The sequence below is a fragment of the Colius striatus genome, chromosome 13, assembly GCF_028858725.1.
Source record: "Colius striatus isolate bColStr4 chromosome 13, bColStr4.1.hap1, whole genome shotgun sequence".
Taxonomy (NCBI): domain Eukaryota; kingdom Metazoa; phylum Chordata; class Aves; order Coliiformes; family Coliidae; genus Colius; species Colius striatus.
In genome coordinates, this window is record NC_084771.1 from 21,313,798 (window position 1) to 21,339,230 (window position 25,433).

Below are 25,433 nucleotides of genomic sequence, written 5' to 3' on the forward strand. Positions count from 1 at the left end.
TGACTGAAATAGTAGCACAAAGCAAGAGTAACAAAAAGCACAGTGTTTCCACGCACTTCAAAATACGGCCAAACAAAAGAAATGACTCGAGTAGATGTTGCTGCACAGAAAAATTCAAAGAAGTAGTCTGCTTTTTTTTAAATCCTGAACTAAATTTCTGCCAAGGAATTTGGGCTTCAAGGCTCCCAGCTCAAATGCAGGAGCCTGTGAACCCTGAGAGGACAGCATACAGACCCAGCCTCCTGCATGCGCACCACAGAAGATATAAACTCTGGATTTTCAATCCCAAAGATAGTCTTTCCTCCAGGCTGCTGAGGAGTCACATGAGTGAGTCAGCAGGAAGGCTTCACAGCTGACAGCCTTACGCTTTAACCCACTCTCCACTGGAAGATTCACACAGTCAAGCAAATACTTCACTGATTTAAAAGAATTTAGGGAAAAAAAAAGCCCTGCTAAAAATTCTTAATAAATTGACTTCAGTCCCATTAGTAAACGCAGGGCAGGCAGTGCCTAATGCAGTGATTTCTAACAAGTTAAAATAGCCTGACTAAACTTCCACTCAATTGGAGTGCTGTGATATACATCAGCTAAGTCAGCTTAGGGAAAATTCAGAGCAGCCGTTCAGCTGTAGCCAGTGATTTTGCCTTGAGCAAGACAAGAGAAGCAACTTTGTTTTTTGTCTAGATAATCTAAGCCCTGGGAGTATCTACAAACTACAGACCTCTTGTTAGGTTCTATGACAATTAACAGGCATAAACGACATTCATAATTATTTACAGCCACACAGGAGGGCCACAGAATCTAAAACAACATTTCTCATTCAGGATACTTAAAATTTACTTTGACTTTTTTATTACTTCACTATATATGAAATTAATCAGGTACACCTGATATTCAGAAATGAAAAATCACTTCATTCAAATTCAAACTTTAACAATGCTCAAATCTTAACACCTTGCCAGTTCTTAATCACAGGATCACATAAGCTTATGGGTTGGAAGGGACCTCGAAAGATCATCTAGCCCAATCCCCTGCCAGAGCAGGGCCACTTAGAGTAAGTCACACAGGAACTCATCCAGGTGGGTTTTGAATGTCTCCAGAGGAGACTCAACAACCCATCAGGGCAGCCTCTTCCAGTGCTCCCCACTCAGTGAGGAAGTTTCTCCTTATGTTTCTTTGGAACCTCTTATGCTCCAGCTTGTACCATTGCCCCTTGTCCACTGGACAACACTGAGAACAGCCTGGCTCCGTCCTCCTGACACTTGTCCTTTATGTATTTGCAAATATTAATGAGGTCATCCCTGTCTCCTCCAAGCTGAAGAGCACCAGCTCCCTCAGCCTTTCACCACAAGGGAGATGCTCCCACTCCATCACCTCTGTGGCCCTGCTCTGAACTCTTTCCAGCAGCTCCCTGTTCTTCTTCAGAACTGGACACAATATTCCAGATGGGGCCTCACAAGGACAGAGTAAAGGGGGAGGAGAACTTCTCTTAATCTAACTACAGCCCTTCTAATATACCCCAGGATACCATTGGCCTTCTTGGCCACGAGGACACATTGCTGGCTCACGCTCATCCTACTGTCCACCAGGACCCCCAGGTCCCTTTCCTCTACACTACTAACAGTTCGTTCCCCAACCTGTACTAGTACATGGAGTTATTCTTTCCCAGATGCAACACTCTACACTTGTCCTTGCTGAATTTTGTTTGATTTCTCCCCACCCAACTCTCCAGCCTGTCCAGGTCTCTTCAAACAGCAGCACAGCCTTCTGGTGCGTCAGCCACTCCCCCTAGTTTAGTATCATCACCAAACTTGCTGACAGTGCCCTCTGTTCCCTCAGCAAGGTCACTGATGAATAGATTGAACAATACCGGTCCCAGCACCGACCCCTGAAGGACTCCACTAGATATAAGCCTCCAACTAAACCCTGCCCCATTGATGACAACTCTCTCAATCCATCTCGTTGCCTGATCATCCTGCCCATTCTTTCTCAGTTTTGCCCCAAGTCTTACCTGCATAGCACTCTTGCCCATTTTAACTACTTCAAACAGCATCATGTTTTCCACACCATTCTGTTGGTGATGTCCATTCATCCGATTTGGACCACCAGGTTTGCCTCCTCCGTTTCCACTTTTCCCCTTTTCTGCTGGTCCTTTTTTTCCTTTTTTACAGGTCTGCAATCACACACACACACAGAAAGTTTAAATCAGGTATTATGTACTCATTTTTTCAAATCGTGAAACACCATTTGTATCATGACAGCTATACATAAGGCCTTTTGTTTTCAGGAACCAGATTTAAAATTCAAAGTTAAGAATAATAACTGATCCTGACCAATAGAAAGACAAACGAGAATTCTACAAGTTCTACTTCCTCCTTCCCTCATCTAAAAACCTAGCAATCAAAAATGCTTTTAGTAACATAACAACGATTTTTCTCACGTTTAAATTGTAAAACAGATGTTATTTAAAACAGCTATGTCAATTCCCCTAACACACATCACCAAGTCTCCTCTGCAATTCATTAACCTCTTGTTTTTCAATTTGAGCACAAGTTTGCAAACCGAGGTAAAGAAAAGCAGACAAGTGTCTTTGTATTTGATTCCCCAAATCAAGCATGACTTACAGAAAGGAGAATAAATAGCAATTTAAACCAATTTGATGATCATTGTATCAAACTGTTTATCACCACCTCTTAATAACTGAGCACTCTGTCCTGGTAAGGTTACGGGTGCCTGGCATGAGAGAGGGGCATGTGGATGCCAAGCCTGGGAGAAGCCAGAAGCCACCCCCAGGTAGGGAGGAAAACGGTCCAATGAAGGGAGAGAAGGGCTATTCACTGGGTTTATACTTCCACACTCAAAGCAGTATAACCTTCTGTCTGCAACTTATCAAAAAAATCCCTTTAATTGAATGTTTAGCTTCTGTTCAAGTTAGAAGAGAGCCATAATTAATGGCACCAACAAAAAGACATTGCAATAGCACCAAATTTCAGTATAAGGTGGGACGTGTACAGAGAAACTAATCAAATCAAAGCCAAGCTTTTTCTCCCCCACCTCCCTTATGGCTTCATAGCACTAAGCAAACACAGAAGATAGAAGTATTTCCAAGTTAATACAAATATGAACTCTCTTCATAGAAGAGTTTCAAAGTAATTGAGAACTCTTAAATTCCTAACAGAAGAAGTGTTTCAGTATCCCTATAAACTTAACATACTTTTCCTTTGCCTTGTTTTTGGTTTTTTCCTTCAATATCCTCAAAGTCTGTATCGGAAGAGAAGTGTGTTTCAGACTCCCTGCAAGGATAAAAAGACAAACCATTTACACTTGAAGAAAAACGTAAAAGGTAAATAAGCCTTCAAAACTTCCTAAGTGTTCATATTTTTACAATAGAACACAAATTCCAAACACTTCATTGAGCAGTGAACTGTATCAACACAGTAAAACAACTATCATTAACAGCTGTAAACCCAGTATTTCATAATTAAATCGTCTTCCAATTTACGTCTCATTAAAAGGAAAAAAGCCCACAACACACAACCAGCCTCACTGATAAAAAAACCCACACATTTTGCATCTTTTTGGATTTTTATACCAATTTAATCAAAATATGAATGATCTGCTGAACATGTATTCAACAGTCTGTCAATGATAATTCTGTGACGACTAAAAGATGAGGAACTGGACTCTTTTGATCTGCTTAAAATAATCACTTCTCCCTCCAAAACAATCTATATTTGGCTGTAAACCTTGGAAATCTGAATGTCTGTTTCTTAAAAATTGTGGGCAGACTAGGGAAGCAATAAATTTATGTCAAAACCACTGAGGACACCGAGGAACTGACACCTGAGGGAAGTTAAGACTTTGGTTTTAACTAAAGCATTTGACATTACATATTTTAAGTGCGAGGTGGCCCACTCCAGTTATTAAAGGCAAATAACTACTTCCTGTCTTTATATAATAAAGGCTTTAATGAAGGAAATTGATTTCTGTATTCCTGATCAAAGAGTTTCTTATTCAATCCTTTATTTTTGAAAGACAAAATCCTGAAAAGTACAAGACACAAATTTCTGTCACAATGATTTCCTACTAGTGAAGTTTAAAAACTGATTTAAAATCATTAAGCACTTGTAAAATACTTAATTACTGTTGAATACTCACTCAAGAAATAATGCTTTATGTTTTTGTAACAATGCTTTATCCACATCTCAACAGGAGAAAATCTAGAACCCTGTTCCCTCATTTTGTTTCACAAAATTTAAAACCTCACATATTTAAAAACTACAAATTCTTAAAACACTTACTGAAGGAGAGTAAAATCAGTTGGTATTTCTGGAGCTGCTATCATTTCTTTATCATCTTCTGGAACACCACTGTATATGAAAGATATTCAAGAACCAGTCTGAAGTGCAAGCTTACTTTTCTTTCTTCCTTCGTAGTGGACAGCTTCTATAATTAAGAAAAATACAAATGAAGGGATGAATATTGTTCCACATGCAAAGAGATAAAAAGCTGGAAACACAGAAAATTTAGATCATGTCATCTTCTGTTTCCAAGGAAGCTTCTCCCTGTTTAAGAATTTCCTATTTTTGACTCTTCTCATGATCTTACTACAAAGTACCTCCACAAATCTTTAAAAGCATTACAGTTAAAACAAAACACATCAACTTTTTTTTGGGGAAAAAATAGTTTTGAACAGAGTGTGCAAACTGGAATTGTTTTCATTACCACCTTGCAAGTAATCGCATTTATTTCTAGATCTATACTAATTTATTTTTTAACTGTAACACCATACACTGCAGGGCCCAGACTTACCAACACTAGGACATGTCTGGTTAACCAAGCCAAACTCGTTTTTTATGTTAAATTTAAAGCCCGGTATGTACGCATTTAAGGACATTCTATATACCAACTTTGCATCTCTGGTTTGTAAACTTCCATGACATTTTTCAAAGATAAGCTCATACAACAAGTTCCTGCAACCAGCTGTTTCACAACTTCCTATCTTGCAGTTAATAAACCAGGATTACAACAGTTTTGACATTTAAAGCATTTGACAAGACTATCAAGGAAGATAATACTATCCCCATATTACAAAGACAAAAATCAGAAACAACATAGCGTTTTAGCAGGAAAACTGAAGATTGTGAAATACTTGCTTTTCAACATAATTATAGTACTGCCGCCTATTCATATTTTTTGCTAATTTTCCTATGCTTAAAGGGAAAAAAAAACCTCACTGGATACTTGAAATGCAAGATTTAACCACAGAAATTCCAGTTTTCTCAGTTTCCTAGGCTAACTTTTATACAGTTAAGAAAGCAGGACATTCAGGTATTTTAACGATAAAGAAACGAGAAGAAAAACCTTGAGTCCAAGTCTGCTTGACAGTTTGCTGGAGTGATTAGATATTTGAAGGAAAGATTTCATTTTGGCATGCTAAGCACATGTTGCCTAATGTCTGGTAGCTATGCTTCAGAGACTGCATTTCAATCCAGCATGTAGATAGAGGCTGCACATTGTTTTTCCTGCAAGTGCTCATTCTGAATGCTAGGGGCCACTGTAGCTTCCAGAATTTAGAGAGCTGAGGGAAACCATAAACCCTGAACTTATTATGTTCTCTGTCTTCACGTTTCACACAATTACATAAAAGCAGAGAACCAGAGTGAAAAGAAAGAGTGGCAAAGAGAAGCTTCAAGATAGCAGATCTCAATATAGTCTGCAACTACTAAAAAGCAAGTTCTATCCAGCCCACAGTTGAAGATAATAGGCTTCAAAAACATTGCTGCTGCAGAATGGCAGCAACCTGTCACCCCATTCTTCCCTTCCCCAAAAACACTCAGGGCACACGGCCTGGTTTTTTCCTTCTCTCCTGCTCCCTTTATACACTCTCCTCATTACACAATCATTTTCAAGCAGTATAACATCCCTTCCCAGCGATTTATCTTCATAGACTCTGCCATTTAGTATCACCTGATTCAATTCCCCAATAAAATGGGCAAAATGTACCTCAAGAATTTTTTCCCCTAGACTATCAAGTTAAACTGGTTCAATAGCACGCATCCAGAGCCCATGCATGGGAAACCCAAGACTGCGTAGTCATGAGCAGTAGATGAAGAGTAAAGCTCTGGTTTTTTTGCTGGCAAAGAGTTACTACACCTTCCAGGTTCTCTGTAAAACTATATATTCCGTTGACAGAGTATCAAAATGATGTCTACACTTTGTATTATTTTTTGTTTTTACTTTTAAAAATATTTGTTCAAATTACTGTCAGCAACTTGAACATGGAAAAAAATACCACCACATATTTGAGTGCCTTGGTCAACTGCTCAGAGGTGTACTTTGGTTGGGGGCAGGGGAGGGGGGAAGATCCAGTCACACAAGTCCATTTTGAGGCATGCTTGTGATTCAGTCCCAGTGCAAAGATGAAACCTTCCAAAACCACACTATTTCAAGTTCAACCGTCCATCAACTTGCAAACTAGAAAGTCAAATAACACTTCTCCATGTTGAGAAGCACCACATCTGCTAATGTGACACACGCAAATTTTTATTACAGCTCATTAATACTACCTATTTGCAATACTAACATTATCTATTCCATACAATTTGAAAGTATCGAGAAACAGAGTTAACAATGTGTTCGCATAATTAAAACATTTTTCACTCCCATTATGAAAAGCAAGTTGTCCTATCAAATTTGGCAAAAATTCTCACAGAAAGATTATTTTTTAAAAGACTTTCTAAGAAAATCAGTACAGAAACTACAGAAAAGGATGGGTAACGTTTATGGTCTCTACACCAAATAAGTCAAATACATCACTTGGTATAAACTGCAGCCAGTTTGTTCTGTCGACTTGAACTGCTTGTAAGAACCATTGGTCCCAGTGCAAACAACAGAACATGAAAGAAGACACAGCATTGTTTGCTCAGAATCATCTCATAAAATGGGAAAGAACTACAAGGTTCTTGCTAAATGCTGACGTGTTTATTTACGTTGACTTGTGTTTCAAGAACCGTTTTTCTTGATGGAAGGAGAAACTCAGCACTCATGAGTGCAACCAGATACTGGTAACTGTGGAAAATAGCTACGGATGACTGTCTTGCAAGAATATATGAGGTAAGACTGTAAGGGATCTCCAGCATCAAGCTCCAACTCCAGCGATGACCAAAAAACCCCTTGTATTTGTTCCAGGAAAGGGTAATTTTAAAAGCTTTATGTGTATCCAGAGTAAGGCACGGATTGCTCATTCTCAGACAACCTAGCTCAACCTAGCACAGGTTTGCCCTCTGACAAGGGCAAACAGAAGATGCCCAAGGAAAAATGTATTTGCTTTGTTTCCCCTGAATAACCTTCCCTGCATCCAGAAATAACAAATGGATTTTTTTTTCCAGTCAGAGAGGCCATTCCTGTATTTTCTAACCCCTTATCAATATTTGTATATGATCATTTCCAATTACGTTTTCAACTCAATATTCAGCATTGACGGTATTCCACACAAGATCTCCCACAGTCAAACTCCATGCTACCAAGAGGGATGTTCTTCACTTTGGATTTATCACTTTCACACGTTATTCCATGTTCTCTTGGTTTGGTATGGGAACAGACTGGCATTGGTCATTTCCCCATTCTCCTTGCTGTCAGTATATCCCTTCTGGAAATTCAATACTACTGCCAGACATGTCTTCTTCATGCACATACTGGATGACTCATTCAAGGCACTGAGTTTGGTAAGTCAAAGAGAAAGGAAAATGGTCCATATAAGCATCTGAGAAGAGCTTTTAAAATACACCAAAGTTCACCACAGTGTAGTCTGAAAAGAGAACTCCATTCCAAACAGTCAAAGTCTACACTATCTATTGAATGTGCTGTAATAAGCACATTATGAATGTAAATTAAATCTAAATAGAAGTGCATCATAAAAAGCAGCTCTTCAGTTTCTTTTTCCCATGTTCACAGAATTTCAACTTTAATTTTCCCAAGTAGATACCAAAATCTCCCAAGGATGTTAAAACTTTCCAAAGTCACTCAGTTTTGTGAAATCATAATTAAATTAACTATAAAAAGAAAATGTATCCTGCTGAAAGATCACAAGGTGGAGCTCTAGCCTAAAGCTAACTGAAGAAACTCCAAAAGACAGGTCATCCAGAGGTTGACCTAGTTATTTCTATGCAGTAAACTTTATAATAGATTGCTAAAAGTACAATAATATTGTAGCACATTTCCTTTCAGATTTATATTTAGATTACAGGAAGACACCAAAAGATTTTTGCATTTTTTTCTGAAATAAATGCATATATATATATGTTTGATTCAAGGACTCTTCCAAAAACAAAAGTGCATACAGCTGCCATCATACAACTAGTCTCATTATTGACTTCTCAACAGCAAGCAGGAGGATTTAAAAATACATTTCAACAGCAGAAACAATATATCCCTTAATTGTACTTTGCCATTTAAAATCTTGCTAACAAAATGTCAATGAACTAATAAAAACACACCCCACTGCAACAACAAAAGTAGTCCAAGAATACTAATCACACAGTAAGTTGACAACTGTCAATATAATGGGAGTTTGTATTTAAATAAAGTGACTGACAAAAGCAAGAGCTAAGCATGAAACACTATGAAAAACTCAAATGTATCTTCACTGAAAAACAGATTGGAATTTTTAAAGATTATTTTTCCCTAATACATGAATAATTAACGTAGGTACTGGTTGTGATTAGTGCACTGGTCAAATGTTGAGGTCTGGCAAAAGCTGACAAAATTCACCAGCACAATTCATATAATAACACGCATGCAATCAGCAGTTGCTGAGTGCTACCCATCCTCTCACAAGTTCTACTATATACACAAACAGGTTAGACAGATATATTTCAACTAGCAGCCTTTGTTAAATGAATACTCATATCTATGTGTGCACACACATAAAGTATGAAAAAGCACACCACCTGTTCCAGAAGCTCCTATTCCATATACTTTTGTAAAAGCAGTAACTAGAGTGTTACTTAACAAGCTCACAGCAAGGTGTTTTGGGTGGGTAGGTTTGGGCTGGGTTCCCTACATATGCACTTCTTTGTTGTTGTTGCTTGGTGTCTATTACATGGAAGTTACATAAGGCAAATTAGTGAAACAGTTCTCACTTCTCTGGGAAGGTAGAGATGCAATTTTTTTAAATGGCTACATGGCCAGGACAAAGATTTTGGAAATGTAGTATGGCTGTTCAGGAATATATCCATTTTTCCCTGTAATTCAGTTAATTACCTGTACAAATCAAGGACCTCGCTTTCTTAATATGGAAAATTAGAACTTCTAAAATTGTGATGCTGCAGTGTGTGGCTAAAGTTCATCCCTGAATTATTTATCCATGAATGAGAGACTGGTGCTTCAGAACCAATTATGCAGCAGCAACAGTAAAAATGCTGGCCAGATAAAATTTAAATAAAAGATCGGAATTTGTCCAATGTTTTCCCTTAACTATTTAGAAGGGAAAGTCCTTTTCTGAGAGACTACAATATGTCTAAGCTTTTGTTTTATGAATAGAGGTTTGCTGTTTGGGTTTTTTCCACCCCAAATAGGTATGCTTCTTCATATTGCTTTTGTATTCATCCTCTTATGTGGATTTTTAAGTGAGATTTTGAGCAATTACATGACATTCCGTAAAGCCCTGAAAAAGTGTGTTGTTCCTACGTGCGTTATGTCTACTAATATTATACAACCTAATATTTCAGCTACCAACAAGCTTTAAAGCAAATCCATAATTTGAGTAAAATACAGAAAACATACTTCAAGTATGATTTAGTTATAACCATATCAGCAGTTTTGATCATATTATGATAGCATAATCAAGACTGAACTGAACAATAATGTAATTAATACCCTTAGATGTGTAGTTATTTCTGTGCTGTTTGCTTAATAAATGAGCCTTAATTCCTTTACAAGATGACCTGAGCCAGCCATCATCAATCTACATTCTTCCATGCTTACCAACAGATATCGTCTGTGTACACAGTAACAGTCCATGATGCCCAACTCATCCAACAGTTAACACTGCAACTAAGAACGTAAATGACCTAATTTATACAGGACTTATCTTTTCAGTGCCTTTCTTTGCAATTTATTTTTCCTAAACTTCCAGCTCAGACAACTTTCAAAAGAATGAAAAAGCAATGATATGGTGGCTGTTGTGTATTATGCCATGATATTACAATCTTCACTAACTGGCCTGCTCTTTACTAAAGTTTTATAATATTTGCTCTTCAGTTCATGCAATAAGTCTCCTGATTAAATGGGAGCAAGTCATCTCAGAAGAATTTCTGACACTGTGGGCTGCTGCTTGCTTCCCACTCTACAAACGCACAGGAAAGCTTCTGCTCTTTTCCTCGCACTCAAACAAACCAGGACCACATAAAATATGAAAACAAAATAATTTCCACGCCCTATGTTTATTTCTCTATTGGATCATGCAACTGAAACAACTCCTCTTGCAGTCACAAAAGTCTCTAGATGCGGTATCCAAGGCAGCTGAACTTTACACCAAAGCCACTGATGAGCTTTACCAATGCCAGTGCATGACCAGCTGGAGCAGAGCTCTGCTGCAGCACAGAATCAGACACATGGGAGAGAAGTGCCAAACTTGTGGCCTCCAATAGATACTGCTAACATTCCTCCCCTTCCCCCATGTGAAGCCACAGCCCACAGCCTGCTGTTGTGTGGCTCTGGCTCAGCCAAGCAGGCAACAAGCCCTAGATCCCTGCTGGGCCTCCACTCACACCTGGCTACCTGTGGAGGGGCAAGGCAGCTCCGCGGGTGAGCACCTAACCCGTGACCCACATGTCGCAGGGAGACAGCATCTTCTACCTGTAAATTCATCAGGCACCTGTCCAGTCTCGGCCATCTCCTTATCTAACTATTCTCTCTTACTCCTTTTTCACACAGACTTTCTACATTTTCATTGTATAGCAGACTGTACATCCCTACAGAACCATTTGCTTCTTACCAGCCTTCAGGCCAGAACCTGAGAAGACAACCAGCCAGGAAACAGTCAAGTGCATGGAAAACAGAGGTGCCCAGAGGTAATGCATAGATCAGTAAACACAAAGCAAAATTTGCTATCACAGTTTCATGCTGGGAAAGCCAAAAGCTTTAAAAGGCTTTATTTTGGGAGTAAACAACAACAAAAACATTTTTAAAGGCATGTGAAAAATGTTAGGCTAAAGTCTAAAGTGAAGGTTGAGGCTTTCCCAGGTTTAGAGACTTCCAAAGTGACTAACACACACACACATGTCCCTTTCACCCTAATACTTCTGCTAACCTCAGCTTCCCCATTAAGTAGTCCCCTCTTCATATGGTCAATTTTTTGACATCTGTTGTTTTATTAAATAAATACGTGGAACAACTATTACGGAAGGAAAATAGCTTGCTACAGTGCTTCATAGTCACAGCATTACTCAATGAAGGACCATTAATGACATCAGTATCTTTAATGCATTAATTTGAATATTATTTTGAAACTTAAGTATTGTTTTTTGTTTGATTCATGAGGTTTAGTGTTGGTATATAATAATTTTCGTTATCCAGTAAAACACGTAATATAAGCATTACAAAACACTGAAAAAATTTATCAACTGTACAATTAATGCAACTACTCCTATTGAAGTGAAAAGTATCTGTATAACTCTCTAACTATTCTACCCAACACTATTCCTGAGCTTTGATAAAATGCGCCTGAAATTCCCATACATCTTTAAAATGGTTTAGATGCTTTTTTTTAAAAAGGCAACGGTAAGACAACAAAAGTAGGAGTTACACCTCATTGTGTCTGTCACATCTTTCCCTGCCAAAGAAAAGATGGCTTCCAGATGTTGCAGTCTGACTGCGTGGAAAATGAGGCTCTCAGGAAAAATAAAAGCCAAGTCAGATGACAACCAAGATTTAAGAAGAAAAAAAAGAAAAAAAAAGCCACATATGTCTACCTGAAAAAAGCCAAAAGAGGAGTACTAGTTCAGCTACGACACAAGGCAAGCACACCTTCCGGCTGCCTAAATGCCCTAAACTTCCAAACCCAACTACAGAAAAGATCAGTATGTCCCTCCACATACTGATGTTACGTAGTGCTTTACACATGCCCTCGAAATGAAGGCTCATGTAAAAGGTACGGATGAAGATGCACACACATTGTCCATAACACTCAAGTAACCAACTACACAATAAAAGCCTAGAACAGAATTATTGTTGTACAAACATGCAGCCAACAGCAACAAATTACTTCAGTACACACGGCAAAGGCAGGGTTTTTCAAACGACAAGGTATCCAATCTGGCAAGTTCTATTTTTTGTTCTTCCACTGATCAATGTGAGCCTGCAAGTTGCTTCACTTTACAGGAGCAGACTCCCTTTTCAACCACAGAAATTTTTTCCATTTCAAAAGTTCAGGTCATTATGCCTTTGTGCCCAAGCTTGGGCATTTCTAAGAACAACTGCATTTGATTATAAACGCTGGAGGGGGGCTCCACTGTACACAGTGCAATAGCATCAGCTACTGCTGTAGAACACAGTCAATATTAGATGACCGAAATAAGGGAAAACCCCATAAAACTACTGAAGAGTGCAGAGTGGAAAAAAAAAACCTCCCAAGCACATCTCTCAGTCACCTCCTATCAAGCGCAAGTCATTGCACTCTCTGGATAGTCCCATTAAGATCCCACTGTGCTCCTCTGTACTGTGATCCCAAGCCTTGTAAGAAGAGAAAGGAAGATCCAGTTTGGTTCTGTGTTTCATCAGCTGAGATCCACCAGAGTTTATTAGCTAAAGCTTCACACTATATGAAAATGTCTGAACTACTTCCAGATGACAACTAAAGAGACTAAGTCCAGCACAGAAACAAACACAAAATAACAGTAGGACAAATCAAATTGCATTCCTCTTTAAAAGAAAAAAAAAATAAAAAGGGGGGTGTGTGGGGGTGGGGGGCACGTAGTGTGCAAGAATCCTTTATGCTCCATTCCATCTGCTTTCTTCTGCCAAGCACCCCAGCTTCGGCTCTTCTTTTTTAACAGACATGGACTACAGAAAAGGAATTCCTAACTCAGATTCCTTATGGGATACCTGGACAAACGCAGCTGCCTTACATCCCAACGCAGTGGGGCTTTCCTGGCATCCCCTCAGTTGGTGATTACTGTCAATATCAGTCTCCCAACAGCAGTATAAAACTCTATTTATACTGAAGCCCCTAAAACTGCCATTACCTTGGTGTTTGTGTAAACAATCAAGATGGCTCAAATGAAAATCTATGCCATCAGAAAGGAAAAGAATTATTTTTTTTAAAAGGAATAAATATTGTGCCACATCCAAACCAAGCAGTATGACAGCTAAAACCTAAGCCTTTCATAAGTGGATTATGACTCTTCCAACAATCAATTCAAATAATCATCCCTACAAATAAAATTCAGACAACTACTCTTGCATGCAAAAGTTGGCTTCACCTCTAAAACAGAAAGAATAAAGATAAAAACCTTGTTATCTTTCACTAAAAAGTTATCTCTGCAATTCCACCAACCTCAGAACATCTGTGCTCCATACATCCTCAGTCATAGCTTCAAGATCTTCAATATCCATCATTTTGTTCCCGATTTCCCTCATAACATTTGGGCTAAAATCCCAATTGGTTTGTTCAGAGATTTGCAGCATTGAATACTAATATTATATAAAACAGCAGTTGTGCTGTGCATGGCTTTACCCCCCCACAATTTAGAGAACTGAACATATCCACAATGCAGAATGCTAATAATCCATTAATAGACTTATTAATGGATGAAAAAAAACCATATTACCACAGTAAAAACCCCTCTGTTCATCCTAAAACAGAGTCATCTTAAAATAATCTTGAGGGAGATATGACTAGTGCTTAAGTCTCATGTATGGTGATCTATAGTTAACTACTGACATTCGTTAAACATCCAAAGGAAACCAGTGCAGCCACTGATACACGTGTTAAGAAACTTGCAAAAATATTGGCATTGTATAAATCAATAAGGTCTTTCAACTCTGTAATTGCTTACTTCTGGCAGGTAACAGGTTACACCAACCAGGAGAGCTGTACCATACTATGCCTATTTTATGAAAGCTAATACGAAGAAAAAAGTATCAAAATCTTTTCTTTAGAGACTAAAACTCATTTTGCTACGCAAGCTGAGAAATACTGAGAAACTCCTGATGTGTATAAAACCATCCGAAGGAAAGCTAAGAGAGAGCTGTCCTTTTAAAATTATCTATTCTGTAGGGATACAGGAGCATCCAGTCCACACAGATCTAAAATACAAAATGTACAGCCTGTTAAATCAACCAAAATTAAACTTTAGGTTTCTAAAAAGAAAAAAAATATATCAAAAAGCTATAGCCTTACATGTTTCCTCTTGAGTAAACCCATCATGTAAATAAAGCTAGTATCTTGTTCCTTCTTCCTTCAAAAGGCAGTTATAGCCTACAGCTAAATTTACATTTTATTGAAAAATCACTGGTCATTTTATGCAAGTATCATAATTTGAGTAAACATTTCACTTGAGTATTGTTCAATACATAGAAAATACTTTCTAAATTATAACTATCATACTTATTAGCTCAGTAACACAGAAGTTGTTGAGATAAGGTATTTACTTTCATCCTCTTTTTCCTGTATTTTCCTTCTAAAATAAAGGGGGAAGAAAAAAAACCCAGCATAGCAGTAGTGCCAGATGTCTCTGAAACAAGCTGCATGTGCTATGATTCCTTCCCCTTCCCCCACTCCAGGAGAGGCATTCTGGAATGGGGTGGACACTATAGCACCAGTTAGTTGAATTTAAAGAATCGCCCCATCCTCATAGAGCTGTGAGTTTCAGGCGATTCCAAGGTACTAATCACTTATTAATACCTTCACTTCCAGCAAATGAAACAAGTCTCACATGTTAAATGCTGGGTTTTTTTTTCCTTTTCTTCATTATTACTGAGACAAACTGCAATCTTGAGCATACACGAGAATTCAAGCTATTGTTTTTATCATACCTTGAACACAAAAAACAATCTTCTTTTAGGCATCACTGTTTACTAACTCCTTTAATATAAGGCAAACAAACAAAAAAGTCTCTACTAAAAGTCAGTCAATAAATATGTATAAAAAGTAAAATAACAACTTGTCACATTTCCTATGCTCTGGTTTATAGTCAGATCTATCAATGACATCATATAATCTTACAGGTTAGAAGGGACCTCGAAAGATCATCTAGCCCAATCCCCTGCCAGAGCAGGGCCACCTAGAGTAGGTCACACAAACTCATCCAGATGCATTTTAAATGTCTACAGAGGAGACTAAACAAGATATCTGGGCAGCCTCTTCCAGTGCTCCCTCATCTGAACAGTGAAGCAATTCTTCCCTGTATTTCTTTGGAACTTCTTATGTTTCAGCTTGTACCCATTGTCCCCTGTCCTACCACTGGACATGACTGAGAACAACAGCGTGGCTCTGTCCTCCTGACACCTATCCTTTACATATCTGCAAACATTAACGGGATCACCCCTCAGTCTCTTCTCCAAGCTAAAGAGCGCCAGCTCCCTCAGCCTTTCACCACAAGGGAGATGCTCCATAGCCTTCATCATCTTTGCGGCCCTGCTCAGAACCCTCTCCAGCAGCTCCCTGTCTTTCTTGAACTGAGGGGCTCAGAACTGGACACAATATTCCAGATGGGGCCTCACAAGGGCAGAGTAGGAGGAAGAGAACCTCTCTTAAGCTACTGCCCAAACCCCTTCTAATACACCCCAGGATGCCATTGACCTTCTTGGCCACGAGGACACATTGCTGGCTCACGCTCATCCTACTGTCCACCAGGACCCCCAGGTCCCTTTCCTCTACACTACTAACAGTTCGTTCCCCAACCTGTACTAGTACATGGAGTTATTCTTTCCCAGATGCAACACTCTACACTTGTCCTTGCTGAAGTTTGTTTGATTTCTCCCCACCCAACTCTCCAGCCTGTCCAGGTCTCTTCAAACAGCAGCACAGCCTTCTGGTGCGTCAGCCACTCCCCCTAGTTTAGTATCATCACCAAACTTGCTGACAGTGCCCTCTGTTCCCTCAGCAAGGTCACTGATGAATAGATTGAACAGTACCGGTCCCAGCACCGACCCCTGAAGGACTCCACTAGATATAAGCTTCCAACTAAACCCTGCCCCATTGATGACAACTCTCTCAATCCACCTCGCTACCTCATCATCCTGCCCACGCTTTCTCAGTTTTGCCGTAAGGACTTTATTGACAACTAAAGCTAATATTCCAAGATGCAAACAGAGAAAACTAAAGACATAACAAATCCTGTTTCACTGATTTCAGTTACATGGGAGGTGGCCTCCAACAGAGCAATGGAACGCTCAACTGCCACAGCAGAAGTCATCAGAGAACAGCTATCAATACCTATAGTTCAACAAATGGATGGAAACACGCTTCAGTCAGTCATAATTTCAACTTTTAATTTATAATCTGAACTGTATCATCTTGTGGTTTTCAGTTGATTATATTTGACTTATCAGTTTGAAATTACCTCTAACTATCAAAACGAGAATTACCAGACTGCAAGTGCTGTACGTGTCCCCATATCTTCCCCGACAATTGTGGTAGTTTCATAATTAGAAGCATTCCTATTCTTAGCACAGGCTTCTCTTCCTCCATTTTGTACCAAATACACATTCCCCCATCTCCCCACACTCAGATTGGAAATGAACAACTCAGCAGCTGAGAAAATGACATACTGTTAACGCTAATATCACATATTAAAGCTCATATAGAGCTTTAGTTTCTCTGACTTTTCTGAGTAATTAATAATTCCAACTCTTTTAACCAGTTGGACACAGAGAGATTATTTAGAATAGCCCACACCTCTTTGCGTTGCTTTGATCTACTTCATTTTACATTGTATAATGATGCAATGCTGAACTAAGTCAACATGCCTCTCTAAACCACACCTTTGAATTTCTGAAATACAAAATTAAATCTAGTTGCATTTCCCATATTAAGTTATTCGGTTGTCTCAGCTACTTATTCAAGAGCAGTGTTCTTTCTACTTAGTCATCAATTACATAATAATTTATTGCTCCTGTGTTGAACTCGGCTGACTCCTACTTATGGCTAACAGATTTTGTTCTAAATTATTTTTACCAATACCTTGTGATTATTACTCAGGATTCTAGCATCAAATCCTAACATCTGATGGCAAATAAAAAGTTTTTCACCTGGTATAATTTTGCAAAGTCATTTACTACTTACAGTAAGTTCACAGCTCCTAAAACCAAGGTCTATTTAGAAAAAACAAAAACTATTAACACATAGCTTGTTATCACAGGCCTGGCTATTCATTAAAGGAAAAGGGAAGAGACTAAAAATTAAGTAACTGGATTAGGATTCATGCATTTTAAAATACTTCTGTACAAAAAATCATCTAGTATATTTAAGTATGATCAGGTAGAACATTTTTTCAAGTCATGATTTAAATGCCCCAGGCACTGATTTCATAAAACACTAGATCAGCAGTAAGCTATGTTATATTAACCTCTTTACATTACTAATGCAAACTTTTTGTTCTGCTTCCTCAAAAAGACATTTAATGTTTGGAATCATTCTTAAATCAGCAGTACAGAATTCTCGTGCTGTTGTCCCACTAATCAGGTGTACAACTACAGCATCTTCATTCAAACAGGTTTGCACTCACGATTTTCTAAAATAAATGACAATTCTTACATAAGCATGCCACTGTAAGTTAACATCATCTGACTAACTACAAATAATGTCTAAATTACAATATCCCAATGCTTTGACTGAAATATATTTACCATCATTCCTTCACCATATATAACTAACCATGATCAGTTTTAATGCTTCAGAGTAAGTCTAATTCTTCACCTAACCTATATTAAAAAACCTCTCACTATTTTGATCACCATCTATTGCATTGGTGGCAAAGCAAAGGTTACTAATAAATCACTGGTCTGAAGAAGTAGCTACAGTAATCCTACTGAAACAAACTTATCAGAACATTGACATCTAAATAATCAAAGGAGTTACATCTTTCCAAGATGTGTTTCTTCTCCACAACAACTATGCTAAGGGCCACTAATGTGTATACCTGATTCTGCACAGTTTCGTAAATTTGAAAGGTAGAACTAATATTCCATTCAGAGGATGCTTTCTTAGCATAAGAGTGCCTTGGGCTTGAAAGTGTATGAACCAAATTTTAGCAGAAGTTATGGAAAGAGGTAATAACATTCAATCTAATTGTTAGACAAGAACATTTTTATTCAAGTGTAAATTAGGTCTGGCAGTTGTTCAGCTTGACCTCCACTTACTATAATCTCGCCCTAGGGTATGAAATTCCTAGATCATTAAATGCTATGAATCTTGCAAGCAACCTAAAATTAACCTGCAATCAGCGCCATGGTTTTTAACCATTATTAAGAGTCGAAGAGACAACAGTGATAATAGATAACACATCAAGTTGCTCTTTTTATTTGATTGTTTGATTTGAGGTGACTGGGGTTTTGAGGGGTTTTGGAGGTTTTTTTGTTTGTTTTCTCTCTACTCCTGGCATATTTTTTATTTCAAGGTGGTTTTGAGATTGGGGAAAACAATTATTTTTAAATTAAGAGGTAGAGAGAAAACCTCACCTTTTTATTTTGGGGGTTTAGATCGATTGATAGATAGATTGGGAAGTTTGGGAATGATTTTTGAGAAAAGACAGGTTAATATAAAACTGCCCACTTCTTTCACTTATGTGAAACAGTTTTAAATGCCAGCTTTCCTACAGTTCTCTAGACAGTCAGCAGACATTTTAGGAACTGCTACCAATTCATTACTGTGAAGCAGATGCCTGCCAAAAAAATTAATTACAGAACACAAATTTTATTACTATGTGAATTAACTTAAGACTTCATAGGCTACGCATAAAAAATACCAGATTCTGCCATTGTGGAGTAGAATACACAGCCCACCAGGAAAACAAGGCAGAAGAATGGGAAAAAAAACCCCCACAACCAACACAAAGGTATGTAAGCAATTCTTTTGCAACTCATCTGAAATACCTTTCTGGAGTCTTAGCTGCAAGGAAGGAACAAAGGTAAAAACAGCAGACCAACACAGAGGGAGCCAGACAGCAACACAGAACCTTGAGAGAGGTCAAAGACAACTGATGACACAGCTCAGAAAATGCAGTAATTAGCTACTCCTGAACTGAACTTAAATGATAAGGGAAGGTCCAAGAACACAGCTAGAGCATTTGAATGATGAAAGCACAAGGATGACAAAGTCACAGCTGATTCAACAGCAAAATAAAATAACAAAACACAAACGCCATCTGAGAAAGTAAAAAAGCTTTAGCAAGAACTGGAGTTACCATTCGATTTACAGAATTCTGCAACAGTCTCCCAGGGAATTTAGTTAAGACCTATGTGCACTAATAAAAACATGAAAGCATATTAAGTGTTAAAATTGGATACCAACTCTTTAGTGCTGAATTGACACACATACTATACATAAAATAAATACATACTACCAGTGACAAGTTTTAAAGAAGCCTTTTCATCCGTATAGTGGTGATAAAGTAGTCCATTAAAGTCATTGTTTACACACCTTTCTCACATACAAATGCATAAACATCTAAGACAGTTAAGGAACGAATTTTGGCATTTTATGCTGACCACAAAAAAGACAATCCAAGGACACCTTACCAGTTTGGGCCTAACAGAATACTATTCCATCAGGTTTCTCTGTAGCATATACAAACACTAATCTCTTTTTTCCAAGCAAATTGTATGCTGTTCCCTATCACACCATGTAATGATGTTATTACCTGTATGATGATTACAGGCTACAAGTTACATTCTATAGCACTGAAGATTTAACCATTCTTTACAATACAATATTTCTATATTGAATTCTGTATTACAGCCCAACTGAGTACACACATTACAGAACTGCCATCACAGTTAGTTCCCTCAAACTCCCTAAGAGAACACATTAGGGAGAAACTCAGAAGTTGTTTTGACTCTGATAGGTGAAAAATCGAGAATTTTAATGATATGAACATCATCTTCACCTGACTTTCCCAAGAATCAATTTCCTTTGTTCTAAACAGAAGGGAAAACATCATTCTGCAGAGAAAAAGACAGTCATCCAGAAGAAGACACCAAAATGTTTTCACTTCCTCCAATAATCCTGAAGCAATTCCCTTTCCATATGAGGCGACTCCTTGGAACGACTCAAGCAGCAATTTCCAGCTCAAGAAATCTCCAAGTATTTGCTGTATTGCAATATGTAGAACCTTTAAGCACTAGCATAAAATGATGCCATTAAACGGTTGCCCTTTACCAAACAGTATTCTTGCTCAAAATGGAAGCTAGTATTTGTCAAAAGGAGAGAAGACAAATGCATGCCCTGGCTGCCTATTTAAACCAAATCTCTCCACGATTAATCATCATCTATGAACTAGGATTCCTTATCCTGAAACAACAACAAAAAAAGCCAAATCTAAGTTTTCATATTTATCATTCCCAAAATTTACATTAAAATAACAAACTAATTAAATATTATTTGTAAATAAATCACAATTTTATTTAAGCAACAATGGTTTAAAATATGTCTGTCTCCAGCATTGTAGTAGAGAGTATGATGATAGAGGTGCATGCTGTAAGTAACATCAAAACCAAACAAATAAAGATTTAAACTACTGGAGTTGATATACCATTTTTTCAAAGATTCGTCAACATTTCTGTCAGTAAGACTAACAATTAGACAGACCTTACACTGGAAAGCCGAGTACAGGAAGAAAATCAGAGCACAAGAAAGAAATCAACAAAAACCCTAAACACACTGGAGAGTGTGCCTTAATAATGAGTAGGACAAAAATCACAAATGAGAAGGGGAATGCTATGTAGTGACCATGTTTAAATATTCAGTACTAATGGCTGATAATCATATTCTGTAAGCAGCAGGATCAGAGGTGTGATGTTGCAAATGCAATAAATCCCCAAGGAAACAATATGGCTTCAAGATGTTCTCTAGAAATTGTCTATGGCTGATTAATGCAGCATCAATAACTCGTATCTAGCTTTGCCCAGGCAGGTAACTAACAATCACCCACACTGCTAGTGAGAGAGGAAGAAAGTGAAAGACCACATGACTTGTGTTAACCTTAGCAGTTTAAAAAGCCAACAAAATCAAACCAACCATACTGCAGTATTCTAGTCCCCTCTGCCACATGGGAGAGGCACATGCATTGTGGCATGAGTGAAGAGAACTTACTATTAAAAACATTTGTTAAGCCACAATTAGCAAACCTCCCTCTTTCACAGGAAATATCAGTATTTGTGTATTTTTTAACACAGACATAAAATTACTCATGAAGAGCAGTATTTTAATAAAGATACTAGGTATTATAATTTAATGTATGAATTTCCAGCCATTAAAAACCTTTCACAAACTCTTATATATGAGAAATTTTTTTACCTTGGATACAGGTTACCTGTTGTCCAACATAAGAGCTTGAAAACTGAAAGAATAATGAACACTCAGAGTCCCAACAAAACTGCAGAGCTTGGGAAAAAAAAAAAACCCAAACTTGCCTTCCTGGTCTTCTCCCAGCCATTTGGTAGTAGACAAAAGTTCTGCCCTGTCTGCTCCAGTGCTGCTTTTACTTTCATATGTGGAGAGAAAGAAAAAGGACCATGCATCGCAATGGATGATATCTGGTTCTCAAAGTCTTCTTAATATACACACAGCACTCACAGCTGCACTTCTGGCAGTCAATCTATCCAACCCTGTAGCGCAGCCTTCCTACATCCTTTATGATCCCTTACTGATTAGAAGGAAATAATGAGCTAAGCATTTTTGCAATTTTTTTTAAATCTCACTTTAATCTGTGACAATTGTCTGGAACTTGTGGAAGGTTTTCACAATTCTCCAACGAACTAAAAATTCTACAGTCATATAGATGGAGTATGTGCAGTCAAAGTACAGATCTAGGCAGCAACTCACCAGCTGGTTTACCACAGGGTAGTATGAAAGTCTCTGACATAGTTCTATTATTATTATTCTCTCCACAGAGTTGCTCTCCAGCAGGTCACCCCCAGCCTGTACTGGTGCATGGGGTTGTTCCTCCCCAGATGCAGGACTTTGCACTGTCCTTGTTGAACCTCATGAGGTTCCTCTCTGCCCAACTCTCAAGCTGGTTGAGATCCCGTTGAATGGCAGCACAGCCTTCTGGAAAATCAGCCAGTCCTCCCAGTTTTGTGTCATCTGCGAAGTTGCTGAGGGTACACTCCATCCCCTCATGTAGCTCGTTGATGAAGATGTTCTTAGAAATGATTATTCAAGAGTAGAATATCACACTTCTTGCCCCAAAGTAATTCATCTGTTAAATTTGACTGATCTAATATGGAAACCTTTACTGAAATACTGAATATATGCTTGGTTTGTATCTTCTCCATCAAGATACAAGAGTAAAATGAAGTTTTACTCTAGAAACCACTTTATGAACTTGAATTTAAAAGTAGATTTTGGACCTTCACATTTCTACAGGTAGGGAAATTTACAGAAGCCTAAAAGCATATTTTTTTAAAAGGAAAGGAAAAAAAGCCTTTCTAATCCTGCACATCTAACCAAATAATAGTGAGGGACAAACAAGGAAATCAAAACAGGGAAAACATTTTGTATCTCCTTTTCTAGCCTTCTGCCATAATTTGTACAAAGCGATCAAATCCATGTCAATAGATGTGTATGGGGCCCTAAAAACCAGGCCTTCCCCTAAAAACAAGGTGTCCCTTAGGCTTTCTTAAGCTTAGTAGATTTTTTTTCCAAGTCCTGATGGAATTTCCTATGCTTTGTCGGTGGTAGCTGTTACTGTGAACCCATTAGCCTACATCTCCATTATTGACAACTCCCTTGTTTCTACTTGCTATGCTGATGACCATTTACCTCACAACAATTAGAAAATGTCATTGCAAGATTATTTTTTTTAATGCAATTAAATAGGGCAGCACTACTATGTCTTTCAGAAAACTTGCAAGACAGAGGATTTAATGCTTTTAAAAGACAGATGCTATTCATAAATCTAAATATGTGGGGGCAGGAACGTGGGAGCAGGAGGAAACAAACGAAAACGGCATAGATAAAGAATTACTTCAGGAAGGTAACTGTTACCAAATTAGAATAAGATGATGACTATTCAGCCATTATGAAATGGTCAGTATTTACCTTTCCTATAATTTAGCCTTTATTAAGCAAAGTTATAGTACTAACTTTTTTGCAGAATCTTGTGTATTTATTTGAATTAGGCTCTCAATGAAGAGAAGTTTAACATTTTGATAGTAAGACATAGCTATTAGAAACATCAACAATAATTTAACTTATTCACTTCACTTTGTACCACATACAGCAATACAGGTGGGTAATGTACACCGACAGGTATACTAACCTACCCTGTCATCACACACACTGCACAAGAAATAACACTCCAGGGAAGAATAACACAGTCTATTCTAAGTAACTCCATAGCATCTTCGGAATAAATAACCATCTTATTCCAAAATGAAGTCACCAGAGGAAGAGTCTAAGCATAGAAAGATCCAATTTACACAACAGTCAAAAACTGCAGTGTGATACTTAAATCACACCAACTTCAAGGTTTCCACATAAACATCTGCCTTCTGTGCCAGCAGAAATGTTCTGCAAGAATCCTTAGACAGGGACACCACAATGGTTAATTCTTAGACAAAGTAGCACCAATCACCCAATCACGAAAACTTGACATATATTAGACAGAGGCACACAACTAGCCCTTCGATGATTCTGCACAAACACAATGCCAAATCAGTTCTGAACAAAACATCATTAAACCTGTTTGAGAATTAAAGGTTACATTTTTTTCAAACAGGCAGAATAAGTCAGCACCTTCATAACACGTAGCTTTGGCATTTTTGATTAAGGATGCTGCCAGGCTTTTTCATAAAGGAAGGGTATCAAAATGGTTGCTTTGTAAATCAGAAAGACATTAACTAACTGAAGCAATACTAAAACCAGTACTACAGACAATCAAGCTCTGGTTGAAATTAGTGTTTCCCTTAAAAGAACGCCTATACTGGTGAAAGGAAGCCAAGAATGGAGTAAAAGGGAAAGGAGGGAAGAAGAGATGCGAAAGCAAGCACAGAGCACATGGACTAACAGTGATGTTTGACGTTAAGGTAATAAAGTTAAAATACAACAGCATTTTTAAAAGAAAGCCAACCTTAACTGACATAGCACGACAAAGTAGCTCCAAGAGTGAAGACAAACACATTATTTGTCCAATAAAACCAACATAGACTATAAAAAAACCAAGACACTGTAGCATATAGCCAACAGTAATACCAAATAGTATTTCCAATCATGTCACCAAATACCTACCTTAACCTTAAAGGCATCCTTTATTAAGTTAATTTTCTTCAATGATGATTTATCATTATACTATATTTCATTAAAATACTCTAAAGTAATATTTTCTTATTATTTTTGACAATCTATTTCTTTTTATTTGAGGATCCAGTAACAATACTGGTAAAATGTATTTTTCAGTTGACTTTTTTGCATGACAATAACATTTTTTGCCTGTTACACTACAATATTAAATGTTCAGATTCACTGTAAGGTATCACTTCTGAAGCAATGATTGCAATAGTTAAGCTTTTGTATGATCCCAAAACAGTAGTATTTTCAAAGCAATATGCAGCTTATAAGGTTTGACACATCTAACTGATTAATTCCACCATCAACATCTTGTTCCCTGAATAAACTGCTGAATCTTCCCCCATTTTATTTGAAGTATAATCTGTTCCTAGATTAGTGGCTCAAGAGAATCACTTAAATAGATGTAACAATATGGTAAAAACCTTGGCAGTCTGAGAACACAGACATCCCAGATTTCTAATACTACAGACTGTGTTCTACTACATTGTGACACACAAATCCCAAACTACAACCTGCAATATACCCTTCAACACTAAATGTCACTGTCTTGTGCAGAGACTATCACATTCTAAAAATTATTTAAAACCATTATGCTCTTCAGTAATTAAAAGCTTAATATTGTTACCACTAAAAATTTAAGATATAAAATGTGTTACAGATACATTGCAGAAAAAATCATTTTTAACATTTCAGCACTTCCATTAGCTCCACTTTCCTGCTTCACAATCTTTGCCTTTTATAAGTGCCATTGCCAATTATCATTCACCTTTAGAAAAGTAAGCTGTTCAATGGCAACAACTTAGTCACGTACCAGTAATTTCAATTTTTGGCCAGTATTCCTTTCTATTATCAATCGAGAGCACATTTTACACCAATTTCAACAGACTGCATTAACTATATCTAGCCTCTTTTTTGGTAA

General features: G+C 37.7%; 1 protein-coding gene across 4 annotated transcripts in view; it reads right to left on the reverse strand.

The window, feature by feature from the left end:
* Positions 1–25,433, reverse strand: part of STAG2 (STAG2 cohesin complex component) — a 78,446-nt gene that overhangs the window by 37,462 nt on the left and 15,551 nt on the right. For all 4 annotated transcript variants that reach the window (XM_062007021.1, XM_062007018.1, XM_062007019.1 and 1 more), the window contains exons 2-4: positions 4,302–4,446; positions 3,215–3,293; positions 2,012–2,173 (exon numbers count right to left, since the gene is read on the reverse strand). In XM_062007021.1, the coding sequence (XP_061863005.1) occupies positions 2,012–2,173; positions 3,215–3,293; positions 4,302–4,345 (285 nt within the window). In that variant the 5' untranslated portion in view covers positions 4,346–4,446. The remainder of the gene's footprint in view (positions 1–2,011; positions 2,174–3,214; positions 3,294–4,301; positions 4,447–25,433) is intronic.